Source organism: Dendrobates tinctorius, unplaced genomic scaffold, assembly GCF_039654945.1.
Source record: "Dendrobates tinctorius isolate UK_male_01 unplaced genomic scaffold, ASM3965494v1 ptg000175l, whole genome shotgun sequence".
Taxonomy (NCBI): Eukaryota; Metazoa; Chordata; class Amphibia; order Anura; family Dendrobatidae; genus Dendrobates; species Dendrobates tinctorius.
The window spans coordinates 3,923,909-3,944,857 of record NW_027361842.1 but is presented as its reverse complement, the minus strand read 5'-3'; the positions used below and the strand labels follow the sequence as shown (position 1 = coordinate 3,944,857).

Here is a 20,949-nt window from a genome sequence, read left to right as displayed (position 1 = left end):
TCCTCATTTTGGAGAATTTTCCCGTTTGAATTCTGGGTGTCCTGGGGCAGACGAGATGATCCAGCGGTTGGGGGAGGTATGGCGAGAGGTCCAGAGTAATATTACGAAGGACCAGGACAAGTTTAAATTTTTTGCGGACAAAAAACGATCCGCGGGACCGGTATTGCAGATTGGGGATAAGGAATGGTTGTCCACCAAGAATATAAGACTCAAGGTCCCCTCTGCGAAGCTTGGACCCAAGTTTATCGGTCCTTATGAAATTACCGATGCAGTTAGCCTGGTGGCTTCTCGGTTGCATCTCCCGCCATCTCTGTGGATCCCAAATGTTTTTCATAAGGCCCTTTTGAAACCTGTGAGGTCCGCTGGGGAGGGATCATCAGCTTCCCCAACACCGGTTTTGGTAGACGGGCAGTCGGAGAACGAGGTGGAATGAATTGTCGACTCCAGGTTGGTCCGTCGTGCCCTTCAATATCTGATACATTTTAAAGGCTACGGTCCTGAAGAACGCTCGTGGGTTCCTGCTTGATCGGTTCATGCAGATCGGTTGGTCCGGGCCTTTCACTCCAAGTACCCTGAGAGACCTGGGGGTCCAGTGGCCCCCCATTGAGAGGAGGGTACTGTCATGATCCAGGACGGGGTTTCGCTTTGGCCCGTCCTGGTCTGATTGGGGGTTAATTATTCCGCCTCTCCCTGGCAGAGGGCGGCTATTTAATGCTCACTGGACCTAGGTCCGGTGTCAGTTATACTCCTGCCCTTGGCTGAGTTAGTTGACCTTGTGCGTACGTGTGCCTTGTGCCTGATATCTTGCTTGCTTGTTTGGTTTTTGATTCGGTTCTGTCCCTGTTACGAGTTCTGCCCGTCCCTCTTGTACTGCGCTACCTCTCGTGTATGACTCTCTGCTTGTGAACCGACTTCTCTCTGCTCGTCCCCTTGGTACTGCGTCGCCCTCTTGTGTATGACCTTTGGCTTTGTCTGACCTCCCATTAGTTTACCCCTTCTGTACCTCGCTGTCCGTACTGTGAACGACCTCTGTTTTGCCTGACTCTGAGTTTGCTGTCTTCTGTGAAAGCAGAACGCTAAGCCCTGCCCCCTTGCAGTCACATGACCATAAGTCCCGTGCCGGCTTGCTAAACTTCATCACTAAGGTCCTGTGCACCTATACTTTCTGGCTATTCTGGTCCCCAGGGGTCCCTACAGTGCGGGTGAGTCCTTGCACAGCAGAGGCTGTACGCCAGCGCTGTCAGGATCCTGATACCTATGCTACTATTTGCTTGGGCGTCAGTTTCATTTGGTAACGAACCATTCACCCCTCGTCTGGATGAGAAACGCAAAAGAGAGGAATGCTCGAGTCACCAGATGGTTCCTGTCCCTATAAAACTTTAGTTTGTCAGTGGAACATCGGGCATCGGCCAGGGAAGTCACAGGGAAATGCGGATGCCCTGTCACGGGCCCCCTATATGGTGACAAATATTCAACCCCACAAGTTTGAACAGTTGGGGGTATGTGGCGCAGTGACCGGTGTTGTATGTGAGGGTTGCTATGTGGCCCACAGGATGTGCGAAGAAGCATATGGAAGCCGTGCAACAGCATTTCAGTCACAGGCATAGCTATTTTTCCAAGGCAAATTTAAGAAAATCCACCATGGGCTTTTATTTTTTAAAAACGGTCCATTTCCTTCCCCTGCCCCAGGTTTTCCATGTGGCCTACGGCCACAAGTTTGTTTGTAAAAAAAACCCTGCCTCAGAGGGTTGGGAGTGTCAGTTTTGGTCTTGCAAGCAGGCAGAGCAGAAGGTTTTGCAGAGCTCAACCTGTGTGAGGTAGCACATGGCCCAGCAGAGCCAAAAGGCCTGGCACCTTCAGCATACACGGCGGTGCAGTCGCCAACGGCAACCGGTCATGGATTGTCTTTGTTTTCCTGGCTGTGATCCGGAAGACCTGATTTACTTTCTGTTTGTTAGTACACCGTTCATTAAAAGAGACTTTACTTTGAACTTTTCCTGGGTCACTGCCTCATCACTGCACAGTGTGGACACCGCTGCACTACACTATCTATCCCATATCTATCTATCTATTCCATATCTATCTATGTAGCTCTTTCTATATTTATCTATCTTTTATCTATTTATTTATTTTACTCATTTATCTAGCGCCATTAATTCCACAGAGTTTACATACATTATTGACACTGTCTTATCAGTATGCCTTTGGAATGTGGGAGGAAACCGAAGAACTCGGAGGAAACTCAGGCAAACACAGGGAGAACATACAAACTCCTTGCAGATGTTGTCCTTGGTGGGAGTTGACCCAGGACCCCAGCGCTGCAAGCCACTGTGCTGCCCTGCCATCTATCCTTCTATCTATCTATCTATCTATCTATCTATCTACCTATCTATCTATCTATCTATCCTTCTATCTATCTATCCATCCTTCTATCTATCTATCCTTCTATCTATCGATCTATCTATCTATTCCATATCTATCTATTATCTGTCTATCTATCCTTCTATTTATTATCTATCTATCTATCTATCTATCTATCACATATCTATCTATTATCTATCTATCATCTAGCTATCTATTATCTATCCTTCTATCTATCATCTTTCTCTATCTATCTATCGATCTATTATCTATCTGTCTAAAATCTATATATTATCTATCTATCTATCTATCTATCTAATATCTATCATTCTGTCTATCTATCTCCTATCTATCTACCTATTATCTATCTATAGATCTATCTATCTTTCTATCTATCTATCTGCAGTTAGCATGTGTGCATTAAATAAAACCTAACAATGTAAAATATAATGTGTATGAAATATTATCAATCACAAAACAAGTAAAACACTACGTGACATTCAGATCTTTCTGACTGCAATAAAAACCTTTAAGACCCCGTCACACATAACGACTCACCAGCGATCCAGACAACGATATCAACGTGTCAGGATCGCTGGTGAGTCGCTACATGCCCGCTGTTGAGCTGTCAAACAGACAGCTTCACCAGCGATCAGCACCAGCGACGCACGTCCCTTAGATACCCGATGTGTACCTTAGTTACCAGCTGATCGCTGGTCTCCCGCCTGTCACACGCCGCGATGCATGCTGCCCAGTGGGAGACCAGCAATCAAAGAAATGTCCAGGGCTTTGCAAGAGCGATCAGCGATACCGGCATGGGGTCGGTCGCTAATCGCTCTCACACACAGCGATCTCGCAGCGAGATCGCTATGTGTGACAGGGCCCTTATGCATGACGGCATCGTTAGCTAGTAGGCTTTGTGTGGGTATACAACGAGGTAATAGGATTATCCTTTCCAGATGGTTTTACATGAAGTTGAGTGTAACCTGATACAAATTCCCTGATATTAAGCTCGCCTAGTCAAACTCTCTTGTATGTTTAGATGTGTGAACATTGCAAGCTTATATCTACATAGGAAGCAATGCAAGAACCAAAGGGGTTGTTTGGTACTTTAGCAATGAAAGCTTATCCTTAGGATAGATGATCAATGATTGATCGGTGGGGATGTGACACCCAGCATGCCACCGATCAGCAGTTCCCAATGTCGGCTGCTGGAAATATTCAGTTGTGGAGCTGTACAGCTCTGTCAACTGTATAGTGATTGCTGCCTTGTATCTCACATCCACCGCCTTTTCAAATTAGACATCAATGATATATCCTAAGGATAAGTCATCATTGTTAATGTCCTGGACAATCCCTTTAATTAGATGGATTAAAGAACTGACGGACGCGTAAACTGACAGACAAAATTGAAATTCCAAAGATCATACACTATGTCCCGGACACAGGAAAAGCCCACAGCTCCGCAGCTAGGGGATGAGTCCTAGAGAAAGTGTTTAGCCAATATTTGGACAATTGGCAGATCATATGGTGGGATTAGAAGATGTAGATGACATTCACAAATGTTTAGAGATTTTAATAATTAGAATCAGAATGTGCCTTCTTTTTATAGGAATATGATTTCTTACATGTATTATTAAGACACTATTTAGTTACACTGATATATACCGTATGTATTTCGCACTGTGCACTTTATAGTTATATATTGCACTGTCACTTTCATATTTTTTGTTCCATTTTAATTTATTTAAATTGATGTATTAAGTGTTCACCCTTTACACATCACTACATTGCATAGCTTGTCATGCTTGAGAAAAGTTCATTTCTGTAGTTTCTGGAGCTAAAATGTTGCATTTGAGATGGTCTATAAAATTAAGCCCCCGTTACACACTGCGATATCGCTAGCAATATCGGTGTAAAGTCACCGATTTTGTGACGTTGCAGCGATATTGCTAGCGATATCGCTGCATGTGATACTTACCTCTGACCGGCTCCCCCGCTGGTTATCGCTGATCGCGCGAGAAGCTCCTGGACCATTCCTCGTCGTCCACTTCCTGCGGCGCTTCCTGCTGTGACGACGAGCGACGCGTGGATGGGGGGGGGAGGACACAGGATCGCCGCGTCTGACAGGTAAGTAGCGACCCCCGTCCCCTGCGATGTCGCTGGTGAGATCTGCCTGTGTGGCAGCTCACTAGCGACCACCCAGCGATGCACCAGCGATCCTGACCGCGTCATATCGCTGGTCGGGAATCGCTGGTGAGTCGCTAGGTGTAACGGTGCCCTTACTCATGGCTGGGTTTCCTAGACAAAGGAGGTCCTAGCCAAGGGCAGCCCTGAAGGAAACGTCACCTTGTTCCTCAGGAATGGAATATAGCTCATGTAGTAGGAGACGTATGTGAAAAGGGAAAGGATTCCAGCTTCTTGTTGGTAAAGTTAATCCAAATTTATTCAAGCAATTAGCAATTTTTCTAATAAGAATATTTCCTCTGTGGCCAAAAACTTTATCACTTGCCACGAAGGACAATCAACTTTATTTGAAGTTCGTGACATTGAAGAGTGAAAGCACCTCCCCGTGGTGGAGATTTAAAGGGAATCTGTCACCCATTTTTTAAACTATGAGCTGCCTGCACCGACATCAGGGGCTTATCTACAGCATTCTGTAATGCTCTAGATAAGCACCCGATGTAACCTGAAAGATAAGAAAAGAGTTAAGGCACCTTTACATTTAGCAATGCACCAGCGATCCCGACCACGATATGACCCGGTCAGGATCGCTGGTGCATCGCTAAATGGTCGCTAGTGAGCTGCCAAACAGGCAGATCTCACTAGCGATGCAGCAGCGCTCGGCGGTCGCTCTTACCTTTCAGACGCGGCGAGGATGATGTCTTCCACCTGCGTCCATGGCTCGCTCGTCGGCGCCAGCAGGAAGCCGACGATGAGAAATGGACCAGGCCGATCTTGCGCGATCAGCGATAGCCAGCGGGGGAGCCGGTCGGAGGTAAGTATCACATGTACCGATATCGCTAGCAATATCGCTGCTGCTATGTGTAAAGCCACCTTTAGATTATACTCACCCAGGCGTCTGGTCCGGTTCGATGGGAGTCGCGGTCCGGTTCAGCGCCTCCCATCTTCATACGATGCCTTCCTCTTCTTTGCTGCCTGTCGTGGCTCCTGTGCAGGCGCACTGCTCTGCCCTGTTGAGGGCAGAGCAGAATCCTGCAGTGCGCAGGAGCCGGCAGAGGTCCGGCGCCTGCGCACTGCAGTATGAAGATGGGAGGTGCCGGACCGGACCGCGACACCCATCGGACCGGACCAGACGCCCGGGTGAGTATAATCTAAATCTTTTTTCCTTATCTTTCAGGTTACATCGGGAGCTTATCTACAGCATTACAGAATGCTGTAGATAAGATGTCGGTGCAGGCAGCTCATAGTCGAAAAAAAGGCTGACAGACTCCCTTTAAGAAGAGTCCTACTTACCTGAGAAGATCTGGATCTTCAATCTGGGAATTAGATTTCTGGAATGTTTAAATCTGTGCCGAGATATTATGTGTCACTATTAAGGCTTTTTTTTTCTTTTGTATATTATATATTTTCATTTTTTCTCTTTTTACACAAATCTTCTGTTTTGTTCATTTTATGGCATTGATTTCATATGTCATTGTTTTCATAAGATTCAGTCAGATGTTTGTTTTAAATGTCATGTGATTCCTTTACCCAATTGGAACCATACTCACATGTATATAAGACTTATGGGTAATTCACTCACATTAGGCTTCGAGGAAGAACACTGTTTGTGTTCGAAATATGTTGCCATGTTGTTTCCCTGTCCCCCATTTGCATGGACATTTTAATTGCTTGAATAAATTTGGACTCATTTTATGGAACAAGAAGCTGGAATCCCTTTTTCACACTGCTTATCATGCTTGTCAGTGCATATTTCCCTGCTTCTTAGATCTACACATACGGTGAGCTGGCTTATCCTCTTTACATAGTAGGAGAGGTAGTCTTCATTCATTACTACAATGCAATGCACTAAATTGTACCAAACCTGACTATGTGTATGTACACATAGCATCTTAGAAATCTTTAAAATTTCTTCAAAAGTGGCAGTGTTTCTTACAGCAGAAAGGTAAAGCCCCCATTACACATAGCGATATCGCTAGCAATATCGCTGTAACGTCACCGATTTTGTGACGCAGCAGCGATCGATATCGCTATGTCTGATACCTCCGACCGACTCCCCCGCTGCTCATCGCTGGTCACGCGAGAAGGTCCTGGATCATTTCTCGTCAGCCACTTCCTGCTGGGCTTCCTGTGGCGCCGACGAGCGACGCGTGGAGGTGGGTGGAGGACGTCTGGATCGCCGCGTCTGACAGGTAAGTAGCGACCCCCGACGGCTGCGATGTCGCTGGTGAGATCTGCCTGTGTGGCAGCTCACTAAAGACCACTTAGCGATGCACCAGCGATCCATATCGTTGTCGGGATCGCTGGTGCATCGCTAAAGTGTAACGGTACCCTTACTCTAAAACAGGCCTGGAGTAATATTTCTGGTGATGCGCACAAAGGCGTATGCCACTGATAAAATGTGCTAAATTCATTAAGTGGTGTGTGCTTCTTAATGCATTCAGTGCATCTTATTCCTGAATGTCCAGTATGAAACGCCAGTCTTAATGAATCGGGGCCTTTGACTTCACAGGCCCCTGAGATGTAAATCTGATTCTATCATTACCTGCACCAAAAGCGAAGAAAAAACTCTTTTTCGGAAACTCTTCCAACAGATCCTTCACTCTCTTTCCCATTCGTTCATTTCTTTTGTAGATTAGCTCTTGGCGAAAATAATTATCAATCTCTTGTGCAGTTATTTGTTCATGTGGTGGCAAGGTGACATTTATAAAATTAGGCACCTGAAAGAAAAATCAAAATTGAATTGTAGGGATATGTACTGTAGATAAAAGCACAGCTTAGGCTAAATTCAGACTTGTGTTATGAGGTGCAGTGCAGGGCTGCCAATAAGCTCCACCCCCGGCCACGCCTCCTCCGGTCAGCTCCTCCTATGGGCGCATGACACTGCATGCGACCAGGGAACCCTATATTTAGCGTTGGGTACGCTGGCCATGCGCTGGTATGTTTTTGCCGGCGCATGTGCCCTTTTTGCGCTGCGCCGACGTGTGCCAAATGCACCGTGTTGCATTGTTGTGCGCTCGGTGCAGCTCAAAAAAGGCGCATGCGCAGGCAAAAACATACCAGAACAAGGCCAGCGTACCCAACGCAAAATATAGGGTACGCTGGTAGCATGCAGCATCATGCGCCCATAGGAGGAGCTGATCGGAGGAGGCACAGGTAGGGTGGAGCTTAGCGGCGGCCCTGCGCTGCGCCTCATAATGCAAGTCTGAAAGTAGCCTTAATTTTGCATTCTGTTGAATCTGCTACTAATATGCTATTATTCTTAAACAGTATGTCCCTGATCTGTGTCTTCAGATAAAAATACACCTAGATCCATAATAAGGAACTGTATGAAGAAAAATTCTTTAGTTCCGGATCATTGGAGACAATCCCACAAAAACTTCTGTGCTCTAACAAAATATGAACTCTATGTTATTCCTATTGAAAATTGACAGATACCGACATGCTTACTAAAGAATGAAACAGTCACTGATAGGAACATTTCTGCAGATGCTAAATTGGCCACACACAGATGGACCTTTCTATTTGGCCCACTTGAGTAGCCCAATGAAATGACATCCAGTTGTTAAGCTTTCACAGCTTGTATGTTCTGCCTAAATGATCTTACAATAGCGTTCTATTGTTATGTAATATGCAGGGTTGTACTGGTGTCACATATACTATGACTAGAGTTGAGCGAAACGGGTCGAAAAAATTCAAAAGTCGCCGACTTTTGGCAAAGTCGGGTTTCATGAAACGAAACCCGACCCTAGGATGAGGTCGGCCACGAGGTCGGCGACTTACGCGCCAAAGTCGCGTTTCAAAAGTTTGTTTTGCGCTCTTTTTCAGCCAATCAGGATCCACGGACACTGTGGGCAACGTGATGACATAGGCACGGGTCACCACCATCTTTCAGAAGGGCAAGCAAGTGATTGGCTTGCTTTGGTGGGCGTCACAGGGGGTATAAAAGGGCGTGCACGCCGACCGCCATCTTACTTCTGCCGATCTCAGTATAGGGAGAGGTTGCTGCTGATTCTGTAGGGAGAGCGTTAGGCAGGGAAGAAGACAAAAAAACTGCTTCTGCTGCTAGCGATTTGGCCTGCACAACACACCAGTCACTGTGTGTGCAGTGCAAGGGGAGGCTATATTGTGGTGTATCAGTGGTGTTGGTTGTTGGGCTGCCTTTTAAGGCTTCCTGACACGCTGGCATTGCTGTTTACCCACTGCTCCGCAAACTGCTTTTTTAAAAGCAATCCAATCTCCCTTATCCTCTAGTCACTTTTGTCACAGCTGTGCCATCGAGCCTATCACATAGCGCTCAGATATCAGTGGGACTCACACAATCCACAAGTGTCCAGTGTCCAAAAGTGTGCGCAGAGATTCAAAATCTCCATTATCCTCTCGTCACTTTTGTCACAGGCAGCTGTGCCATCGAGCGTGTCACATAGCGCTCAGATATCAGTGGGCCTCACACAATCCACAAGTGTCCAGTGTCCAAAAGTGTGCGCAGAGATTCAAAATCTCCATTATCCTCTCGTCACTTTGGTCACAGCTGTGCCATCGAGCCTGTCACATAGCGCTCAGATATCAGTGGGCCTCACACAATCCACAAGTGTCCAGTGTCCAAAAGTGTGCGCAGAGATTCAAAATCTCCATTATCCTCTCGTCACTTTGGTCACAGGCAGCTGTGCCATCGAGCGTGTCACATAGCGCTCAGATATCAGTGGGCCTCACACAATCCACAAGTGTCCAGTGTCCAAAAGTGTGCGCAGAGATTCAAAATCTCCATTATCCTCTCGTCACTTTGGTCACAGCTGTGCCATCGAGCCTGTCACATAGCGCTCAGATATCAGTGGGCCTCACACAATCCACAAGTGTCCAGTGTCCAAAAGTGTGCGCAGAGATTCAAAATCTCCATTATCCTCTCGTCACTTTTGTCACAGGCAGCTGTGCCATCGAGCCTGTCACATAGCGCTCAGATATCAGTGGGCCTCACACAATCCACAAGTGTCCAGTGTCCAAAAGTGTGCGCAGAGATTCAAAATCTCCATTATCCTCTCGTCACTTTTGTCACAGGCAGCTGTGCCATCGAGCGTGTCACATAGCGCTCAGATATCAGTGGGCCTCACACAATCCACAAGTGTCCAGTGTCCAAAAGTGTGCGCAGAGATTCAAAATCTCCATTATCCTCTCGTCACTTTGGTCACAGGCAGCTGTGCCATCGAGCGTGTCACATAGCGCTCAGATATCAGTGGGCCTCACACAATCCACAAGTGTCCAGTGTCCAAAAGTGTGCGCAGAGATTCAAAATCTCCATTATCCTCTCGTCACTTTTGTCACAGGCAGCTGTGCCATCGAGCCTGTCACATAGCGCTCAGATATCAGTGGGCCTCACACAATCCACAAGTGTCCAGTGTCCAAAAGTGTGCGCAGAGATTCAAAATCTCCATTATCCTCTCGTCACTTTGGTCACAGGCAGCTGTGCCATCGAGCGTGTCACATAGCGCTCAGATATCAGTGGGCCTCACACAATCCACAAGTGTCCAGTGTCCAAAAGTGTGCGCAGAGATTCAAAATCTCCATTATCCTCTCGTCACTTTGGTCACAGTCAGCTGTGCCATCGAGCGTGTCACATAGCGCTCAGATATCAGTGGGCCTCACACAATCCACAAGTGTCCAGTGTCCAAAAGTGTGCGCAGAGATTCAAAATCTCCATTATCCTCTCGTCACTTTTGTCACAGGCAGCTGTGCCATCGAGCCTGTCACATAGCGCTCAGATATCAGTGGGCCTCACACAATCCACAAGTGTCCAGTGTCCAAAAGTGTGCGCAGAGATTCAAAATCTCCATTATCCTCTCGTCACTTTTGTCACAGGCAGCTGTGCCATCGAGCCTGTCACATAGCGCTCAGATATCAGTGGGCCTCACACAATCCACAAGTGTCCAGTGTCCAAAAGTGTGCGCAGAGATTCAAAATCTCCATTATCCTCTCGTCACTTTGGTCACAGGCAGCTGTGCCATCGAGCGTGTCACATAGCGCTCAGATATCAGTGGGCCTCACACAATCCACAAGTGTCCAGTGTCCAAAAGTGTGCGCAGAGATTCAAAATCTCCATTATCCTCTCGTCACTTTGGTCACAGTCAGCTGTGCCATCGAGCGTGTCACATAGCGCTCAGATATCAGTGGGCCTCACACAATCCACAAGTGTCCAGTGTCCAAAAGTGTGCGCAGAGATTCAAAATCTCCATTATCCTCTCGTCACTTTGGTCACAGGCAGCTGTGCCATCGAGCCTGTCACATAGCGCTCAGATATCAGTGGGCCTCACACAATCCACAAGTGTCCAGTGTCCAAAAGTGTGCGCAGAGATTCAAAATCTCCATTATCCTCTCGTCACTTTGGTCACAGGCAGCTGTGCCATCGAGCGTGTCACATAGCGCTCAGATATCAGTGGGCCTCACACAATCCACAAGTGTCTAGTGTCCAAAAGTGTGAGCAGAGATTCAAAATCTCCATTATCCTCTCGTCACTTTGGTCACAGGCAGCTGTGCCATCGAGCGTGTCACATAGCGCTCAGATATCAGTGGGCCTCACACAATCCACAAGTGTCCAGTGTCCAAAAGTATGCGCAGAGATTCAAAATCTCCATTATCCTCTCGTCACTTTGGTCACAGGCAGCTGTGCCATCGAGCCTGTCACATAGCGCTCAGATATCAGTGGGCCTCACACAATCCACAAGTGTCCAGTGTCCAAAAGTGTGCGCAGAGATTCAAAATCTCCATTATCCTCTCGTCACTTTGGTCACAGGCAGCTGTGCCATCGAGCCTGTCACATAGCGCTCAGATATCAGTGGGCCTCACACAATCCAAAAGTGTCCACTGTCCACAAGTGTGTGCAGAAATTCTAAATCTCCCCTGTCCTATAGACACCTTGTACCTTGTTTTACATTACTATATAGTTTGTTGGATTTTGTCTACATTTCTACCAAAAATGAGGAAGGCTGGTGGAAGAGGCCGTGGAATTGGGTGGGGGTTGGCAGCTGGTAATGATGGTGTTGTTGGTGGATCTGATGGTAGTGGCAAGAGCAAAATAGGACCGAATGCAGGAGGTGCTGACCCTGCGTCATCATATGGTTACATAAGGCCTCGAACGCTTAGTTTTCTAGGAGTTGGCAAACCGCTTTTAAAGGCAGAGCATCAGGAAAAAGTTTTGTCTTACATTGCTGACTCAGCCTCCAGCTCTATCGCCTCATCTTCTTCAGTTGTAAAAAGTAAAAGCACTGAGTCGTCATTGGAGGCTCATGTTCATGAACCACACCTTTCCTTGTGTCCTTCACCCCAACCAAGATTGAAGGATGACGCAGGCCATACTACTGATTACTCCATGGAGCTGTTTTCACATACCATGCCTGGATTATCAAGTGAAATGGTGAATTACCCAGGCCAAGATGAATCTGACATGGAGTGCACTGATGCACAGCCGCTGATGGATGATTCTGCTGGTACATTCACTCAGAGCACTACATTGTCCTCGCAGTGTACAGAGCCAGATTTTGACCCTGATGAGACTCAGGTGCCCCTTCCCGCACACTATACCACCATACACGGTGACACAGAGAAAGGTGCACATGACATAGAAGAGGAGGTGATGGATGACCCAGTTGTTGACCCAGATTGGCATCCATTGGGGGAAGAGGGTGCTGCTTCCAATAGCTCAGATGAGGAGCATCCACAGCAGACATCGACATCGCACAGCTGTTATCTGGCAGGCCCGGAGCACTCCAAAGACAGGTTCCAAACATCAAAAGAGTTGCTGGACAGCTTGTCCAGAGGGTCAAAAGATCACAGCGTGCTAGGCCGCAAAATGTCTGCCAAAGTAGGAAGAGTGCAGTGTGGCACTTTTTTAAACAAAATCCTCATGATCAGGCCAAGGTTATCTGTAAGAAGTGCGCAAAGACCTTTAGCCGAGGGAAAAATCTGAAAAATTTGAATACCAGTTGCATGCTTAGACATTTAACCAGCATGCACTTGCAAGCGTGGACACAACACCAAACCTCAAGTGCCACATGTGCAACTGATCACAACGAAGGTAGTCAGCAACGCTACATTGTTTCCCCCACTGTTAGCCCACCGGTTAGCACAGCAGCAAATGTTGAGGTGTCGTTGCAAGACCACAGCAGTCAGGGAATCCCACTGTTATATCAACGAAAGACTGATTCTAGGCCATCAGAAAGAACACCAACTCCATCACCATCATCAACCCTCTCTCAGTCCGCCCTGTCCACCGCTACTTCCACCATATGCAGCTCTCAAGTCCAGCTCAACCTCCCAGACACTATGAGTAGGTCAAGAAAGTACTCAGTCTCTCATCCGCGTACACTGGGTTTGAACGCCCACATTGCCAAACTAATCTCGTTTGAGATGATGCCCTTTCGGTTGGTGGAAAACACAGCTTTCCACGAACTCATGGCCTATGCAGTACCACGCTATGACCTACCCAGTCACCACTTCTTCTCTCGCAAAGCCATCCCAGCCCTCCACCATCATGTGAAAGACCGCATTGTCCATGCACTCAAGCAGTCAGTGAGCGGAAAGGTGCACCTCACAACTGATGCATGGTCCAGTCGGCATGGCCAGGGCCGTTACGTGTCCATCACTGCGCACTGGGTTAATGTGGTGGATGCAGGGTCCACAGGGGACAGCGGTGGTGGGACAGTGCTGCCTAGCCCACGGTATAGGAAACAGTTGGCTGTAGGCGTTCGACCCTCCTCCTCCTCCTCCTCCTCCTCCAGAAGCGAAAGCTCGTCCACAGAGCGCAGTCGTACGAGCACTCCATCTGCAGCTGCCACTGTTGCACACGATGTCTCCCCCTATCGAGCAGCTAGTGGAAAGCATCAGCAGGCTGTGTTGCAGATGATGTGTTTGGGCGACAGACACACCGCCGAGGTGCTGGCCGAGTACTTGAAGCGACAAACTGAGTCATGGCTGTACATCTTGAGGCAGGCAAGGTAGTTAGTGATAACGGGCGTAATTTTGTGGCAGCCATAGCCCTTTCAAAACTCAGCCACATACCTTGCTTGGCTCACACCTTGAACCTGGTGGTGCAGTGCTTCCTCAAAAATTATCCGGAGTTAACAGCCCTGCTCCAGAAGGTGCGAAGACTGTGCGCGCACATCCGCCGGTCGCCTGTACACTCCGTTCGTATGCAGAAGCTGCAGCGATTGCTCCACCTTCCCAACCACTGCCTCATTATCGACATTGCAACAAGGTGGAACTCCACCCTGCACATGGTGGAGCGGCTGTGCGAGCAGAGGCAGGCCATAATGCATTTGTGGGAGGATACACGGCCAGGCACTTTGAGAGCAGACATGGAGTTGACAGGCGTGCAGTGGTCGAAGCTGAAAGACCTTTGTAAAGTCCTTCAGTGTTTTGAGGAATGCACACAGCTGGTAAGCGCAGACGACGCCATCCTAAGCATGAGCATCCCACTTATGCGTCTGCTCATGCAAACTTTGACGCACCTTAAGGAGCAGGCGTCTGCAGCCAATGTTGATGAGGAGGAAGAGGAGGAGGGAATCCTTGATGACATTCAGCCATTGTCTGCTCAGGGACCTCTCCTGGACGAGGTGGAGGAAGAAGAGGAGGAGGAGGAGGATGATGATGGGGATGATTACTTAGGGGAGGAGGATGCATCTCGTGGTGCAAGTGAAAATGTTGGCGTGGCAAGGTCTGGTACAGGGTTTGTGCGTGACTGGAGGGATGTGGATTTGCCAGAAAGTGCTCCTCCACCCAGCACTCGCAGTGCATCATTGACACCGGGAACATTGGCCCACATGTCAGATTATGCCTTGCGGATCCTAAAAAGGAACCCCCGCATTGCCAAAATGATGAACGATGACGACTACTGGTTGGCCAGCATCCTGGATCCACGCTATAAAGGCAAATTACAAAACATCATGCCACAGGAGAACCTTGACCTAATATTGGCTAATAAACAAGCAACTCTGGTAAATCGGTTGCTTGAGGCATTCCCAGCACACAGCAGCGGTGATGGTTCTCACACGAGCCGTACGGGCCAGGGGCAGCTTGGCAGAGGTGTTCGTGGTGCACACAGCAGAAGTGGCGTTGGAGACAGGGGTTTCATGACAATGTTGTGGACTGATTTTTCAAATACCGCTCACACAACTGGTAATACTGCATCGATGGAAAGTGACAGGAGACAGCAGTTGTCAACTATGGTTACAAACTACTTTTCCTCCCATATCGATGTTCTCCCACACAGGTCATTCCCCTTTGACTATTGGGCCGCTAAACTGGACACCTGGCCTGAATTGGCCCAATATGCCTTACAGGAGCTCGCTTGCCCAGCTGCAAGTGTGCTATCGGAAAGAGTCTTCAGTGCAGCTGGATCAATCCTGACAGAAAAAAGGACCCGTCTGTCAACCCAAAATGTGGATGATCTAACCTTCATTAAAATGAACCACGCATGGGTTTCCAAGGATTTTGTCCCACCTTCCCCTGATGACACATAGGGTGACAGAAAAATGGCTTGCTTTGGTCCACCTCTTCCTGGTACTTCACCTATTTCACCTTTTGCATCAGCTGAATGTCCAACATCAACATATGCCACTTTCTAAAACTCCCTAACTGTGCTGCCTCCCCCCCCATGGCCGGGGTCACCACCTACCGCACGACACCGTGCGAGTGCCGTTGCCCTGGACAGGTGGGTAGGCCGACTCTTGGGCGCGGGCACTGGCACAGGGTCCCTCATAGTGCAATCAAGTGTCTCTGACGGTGGTGGTGCACACCCGCCGTCAGACACACCGCTGTACTATGAGGGGCCCAGTGCCAGTACCGACGCCCACGAGTGGGCCCCCCTTGCTTGGGCAGGGCCCCAGCATTTGCAATCTTTACCTCTCCCTGCTCCTCCGCTGTGTAATCTGAGCCGTCAAATTCATACTGTGCCTGACACCGTCTGAGCCTGCCTCCTGAGACATATATTTTGGATGTGTACGCTATCCATACATGTTATCCGGGGATACGGTACCCTTTCTAACCTTTGTGCAATCACGTGCAATCCATACTGTGCCTGACACCGTCTGAGCTGGCCTCCTGAGACATATATTTTGAATGTGTACGCTATCCATACATGTTATCCGGGGATACGGTACCCTTTCTAACCTTTGTGCAATCACGTGCAATCCATACTGGGCCTGACACCGTCTGAGCCTGCCTCCTGAGACATATATTTTGAATGTGTACGCTATCCATACATGTTATCCAGGGATACGGTACCCTTTCTAACCTTTGTGCAATCACGTGCAATCCATACTGGGCCTAACACCGTCTGAGCCTGCCTCCTGAGACATATATTTTGAATGTGTACGCTATCCATACATGTTATCCGGGGATACGGTACCCTTTCTAACCTTTGTGCAATCACGTGCAATCCATACTGGGCCTAACACCGTCTGAGCCTGCCTCCTGAGACATACATTTTGAATGTGTACGCTATCCATACATGTTATCCGGGGATACGGTACCCTTTCTAACCTTTGTGCAATCACGTGCAATCCATACTGTGCCTGACACCGTCTGAGCCTGCCTCCTGAGACATATATTTTGAATGTGTACGCTATCCATACATGTTATCCAGGGATACGGTACCCTTTCTAACCTTTGTGCAATCACGTGCAATCCATACTGGGCCTGACACCGTCTGAGCCTGCCTCCTGAGACATATATTTTGAATGTGTACGCTATCCATACATGTTATCCAGGGATACGGTACCCTTTCTAACCTTTGTGCAATCACGTGCAATCCATACTGGGCCTAACACCGTCTGAGCCTGCCTCCTGAGACATATATTTTGAATGTGTACGCTATCCATACATGTTATCCGGGGATACGGTACCCTTTCTAACCTTTGTGCAATCACGTGCAATCCATACTGGGCCTAACACCGTCTGAGCCTGCCTCCTGAGACATACATTTTGAATGTGTACGCTATCCATACATGTTATCCGGGGATACGGTAGCCTTTCTAACCTTTGTGCAATCACGTGCAATCCATACTGTGCCTGACACCGTCTGAGCCTGCCTCCTGAGACATATATTTTGAATGTGTACGCTATCCATACATGTTATCCAGGGATACGGTACCCTTTCTAACCTTTGTGCAATCACGTGTAATCCATACTGGGCCTAACACCGTCTGAGCCTGCCTCCTGAGACATATATTTTGAATGTGTACGCTATCCATACATGTTATCCGGGGATACGGTACCCTTTCTAACCTTTGTGCAATCACGTGCAATCCATACTGTGCCTGACACCGTCTGAGCCTGCCTCCTGAGACATATATTTTGAATGTGTACGCTATCCATACATGTTATCCAGGGATACGGTACCCTTTCTAACCTTTGTGCAATCACGTGCAATCCATACTGGGCCTGACACCGTCTGAGCCTGCCTCCTGAGACATATATTTTGAATGTGTACGCTATCCATACATGTTATCCAGGGATACGGTACCCTTTCTAACCTTTGTGCAATCACGTGCAATCCATACTGGGCCTAACACCGTCTGAGCCTGCCTCCTGAGACATATATTTTGAATGTGTACGCTATCCATACATGTTATCCGGGGATACAGTACCCTTTCTAACCTTTGTGCAATCACGTGCAATCCATACTGGGCCTAACACCGTATGAACCTGCCTCCTGAGACATATATTTTGAATGTGTACGCTATCCATACATGTTATCCGGGGATACGGTACCCTTTCTAACCTTTGTGCAATCACGTGCAATCCATACTGTGCCTGACACCGTCTGAGCCTGCCTCCTGAGACATATATTTTGAATGTGTACGCTATCCATACATGTTATCCGGGGATACGGTACCCTTTCTAACCTTTGTGCAATCACGTGCAATCCATACTGTGCCTGACACCGTCTGAGCCTGCCTCCTGAGACATATATTTTGAATGTGTACGCTATCCATACATGTTATCCAGGGATACGGTACCCTTTCTAACCTTTGTGCAATCACGTGCAATCCATACTGGGCCTGACACCGTCTGAGCCTGCCTCCTGAGACATATATTTTGAATGTGTACGCTATCCATACATGTTATCCAGGGATGCGGTACCCTTTCTAACCTTTGTGCAATCACGTGCAATCCATACTGGGCGTGAGAACGGCTGGCGAGCTGTTAAGCAAGCTACAGCACCTGTCCAGACAAGTACAGGGATTCCCTAGCGAGGAGACTTATTTGATTGTTTTCAATGTTGGGACAGCAATTTTTGGGGAGCACTAAACTCTGGAGAATGATAGATGGGGCCCACCATACACTGGAACATTCCAAAGGTGGACATCAGACACTGGAGCAGCATTTACAGGGCCCATTATACACTAGACCATTAGAAATGGGGCCCATTATGTTTGGAGCATTATTTGGGCCCATAAGACAGTGGAGCTTCATCCATGGGGACCAACATATACTGTAGCATTATGTGGAGCTCATCATATACTGTTTCAAACATTATATGGGACCAATGATTCTGTATGGAGAAATAGATGGGCCTCGTCATGAGATGTAAAAAGTAAGGTATTTTTCATTGTACTATACCGCTATTTATCTGCCGTATCGGAGCATGATGAGTTGTGGTATGTGTTAAAGGGGCGCTCTTTCACCCAGGGCACATGAAAACCTGCTGCCAGCCCTCCCCCCCCACAACTTTAGCCAAATAACCCCCATTTTTCAGTGCGTAACTTGTATTATGAAGTTAATTAAGGTTGACAAGCTTAAGTAAGAAGAATTGATGCTTTTGGCATTCAAATGGGCACTGTAGGTGTGTTTCCTGTCCTCCTCTCACTGCCGACTTTTATTCCCCATTGACTTACATTGGGTTTCGTGTTTCGGGACGACCCCGACTTTTCCCTATAATCGGATGATCTTGCTCGACCCGACTTTTGGAAAAGTCGGGTTTCACGAAACGAAACGCGACCCTAAAAAACCAAAAGTCGCTCAACTCTAACTGTGACATTTAACCTATAGTAACTATGTGTCCCAGTACCAGGTCCCGAATGCCTGTTGGTCTATGTACAGTGTTTTCTTAAAATCTGTATCTTCTTTTGCTTCTCCTGGAGATAATCTCCTTCAAGAATATGTAAGATCTTTTTGAAATAAAATGTGATATATGTGTATAATTAGGAGGAGAAAATATTGTACTACAAGCTGAACATTATATCAGCACCATGACAGTCTGGGAAATTACATATATGGAGCCAAAACATCAAAGAGTAGTTTTTTCACAGCAAAAGCTGGAGCTACCTTCCTTTCTCCTGATATAAACCTGAAAAATACACAGCAATGTTTTTGAGAAAATGTACAATCATACTTGTGAAGAATCATGGTTGAATATTATGGAGTTCAGGTCTCCACAGTTGTAATGTTTGATGAGGTCCTCAGTTGTGTATGGAGCTTGGAGACTTCCAGCACGAAGGCTCTCCTGCTGTAAGAGGGTTTGGTTCAACGCAAATATTACCTAGAAGAGAAATATAATGCATGACATGGTTGCCTGTGAAGCCAAGACATCTCTAAGTATTGATTTCATTGCCAAACATGTATGCTCACAAGAACAATATAAACTTCAGGAGGTAAAACATATAGATCTACCTTCATCCATGGGAAATTAATGATCTCATTGGGTTGATGTAGGCCACATCTTCATCTTTTTATATACATTTTATCTTCATCTCTTCATGCACACAAGCTCTGATAAATCAGTCCATTTTCATCTAAGGCACATAAGTTTTCTTTTCAAGGCTTTGCTTGTAAACCCTTGCACTTCTAACGCTTTGTGGTGGATTACACTTCTATTTGTAGCAATGATACTTACTTTTATATTACTTGCTATTTCTCCATGGTTTTTTCATGGAAAAACACTGTTCAATATAATAGATTGAACATGAAAATGGTAAAATATTTGAAATTATGAAATTCATATAGCGTAGAGTTTTGGAAGTATAGAATTGCCCAGGGTCATAATATAGCATTCTCTGTTCTTTAATAAAAATCAGTAAGGAGAGAGACTCTTCAAAGATTATACAATGTTTTATTAGACTCCTCTTTTGTGAAGACTCCTTGTTTCAGAACTAGCTGGGAGCATGTTTTTCAGGAGGATGATCTAATAAACTGATTGACTTGACAAGCAAAGTTGAGAAGGGACAAACAGAGGAGATAGAGCAATTGATTGAACAGATGTGAGTGTTTTTGTTGTGAAGGTCTCAAAGCTGGCGGGGTGGCGATTGGCTAATTTAAGTTGCATAATACCATAAGCCTTTCATATGTAGATTGTCTCTTTGATCCCATGTGGATAAAAGTGCAAGGCAGGGGGTCTTTTGTCTTAAAAAAAGAATCCACTGTCTGATGGACCCTTGCTCCTCTCCCACCCTCTTGAGGTAATATAGGTTCCCTAACTGTCACTGCCAAGGGAACATGACAGCTGCAGAAACACAACCAGAGTCCCATATTGTTTGCATTGAACTAGTTTGCATGGTTTTGTAAAGATCAAATATTGTCATTCAGAAAGCAATGACTCAGACCTTGTTTCTGTAACAAATTACTAAGAAAGCTAATCAGTTTTTAAAAAGAAGAAATCTCAATGATACCTTCTGTTCCAAAGTAAAAAAAAAATGCACTTGCTTGGACTGGAAAGCATAAGGGCCTGTCACACTAAGCGATATCTGCGATATATTGCTAGCGATATCGCTATGTCTGATACTTACCTCCGCCTGCCCCCCCGCTGGTTATCGCTGATCGCGCAAGAACGTTCTGGACCGTTTCTCGTCGTCAGCTTCCTGCTTGGGCTTCTTCTGTGACGACGAGCGACGCGCGGACGCGGGCAGGAGGACGCCGCAGAATCGCCTCGTCTGACAGGTAAGTAGCAACCCCCGACCCCTGCGATGTCGCTGGTGAGATCTGCCTGTGTGGCAGCTCACTAGCGACCACATAGCGATGTTCCAGCGATCCTGACTGCGTCATATCGCTGGTCGGGATCGCTGGTACATCGTTAAGTGTGACAGTACCTTTACATATGAGTATCTGAGCAAAGGGTCTGAATACTTATGACCATGTGTTATTTCAGTTTTTCTCTTTTAATACATTTTCAAAAATTTCTACATTTCTGAAGAGAGAGAAGTGGTGGCTGGACACCTTTCAGCACTTATCTCCCAGTTAAACAAAGTATCCAAGTGTTTATCTTCAAACGCGAAAGTCAGAATTTCCACATGAGATCATTGTTGGATCTGATATACAGTATGTCAGTGATGAGTAGCTTTTGATTTGCTAACTTCCCAATTTTGAAGGCTGGTGGTACTTGGGGGAAGGAGGGGATTGCTTAGTTACCCCAAACACTTG

The 20,949-nt window shown here is 46.9% G+C and overlaps 1 protein-coding gene across 1 annotated transcript in view; it reads right to left on the bottom strand.

Moving 5' to 3' along the window:
• The window catches only part of TRABD2A (TraB domain containing 2A), a 271,296-nt gene that overhangs the window by 109,684 nt on the left and 140,663 nt on the right, over window positions 1-20,949 (bottom strand). The window contains exons 3-4 of the mRNA XM_073551339.1: window positions 18,929-19,075; window positions 7,091-7,265 (exon numbers count right to left, since the gene is read on the bottom strand). Coding sequence (XP_073407440.1) covers window positions 7,091-7,265; window positions 18,929-19,075 — 322 coding nt within the window. The remainder of the gene's footprint in view (window positions 1-7,090; window positions 7,266-18,928; window positions 19,076-20,949) is intronic.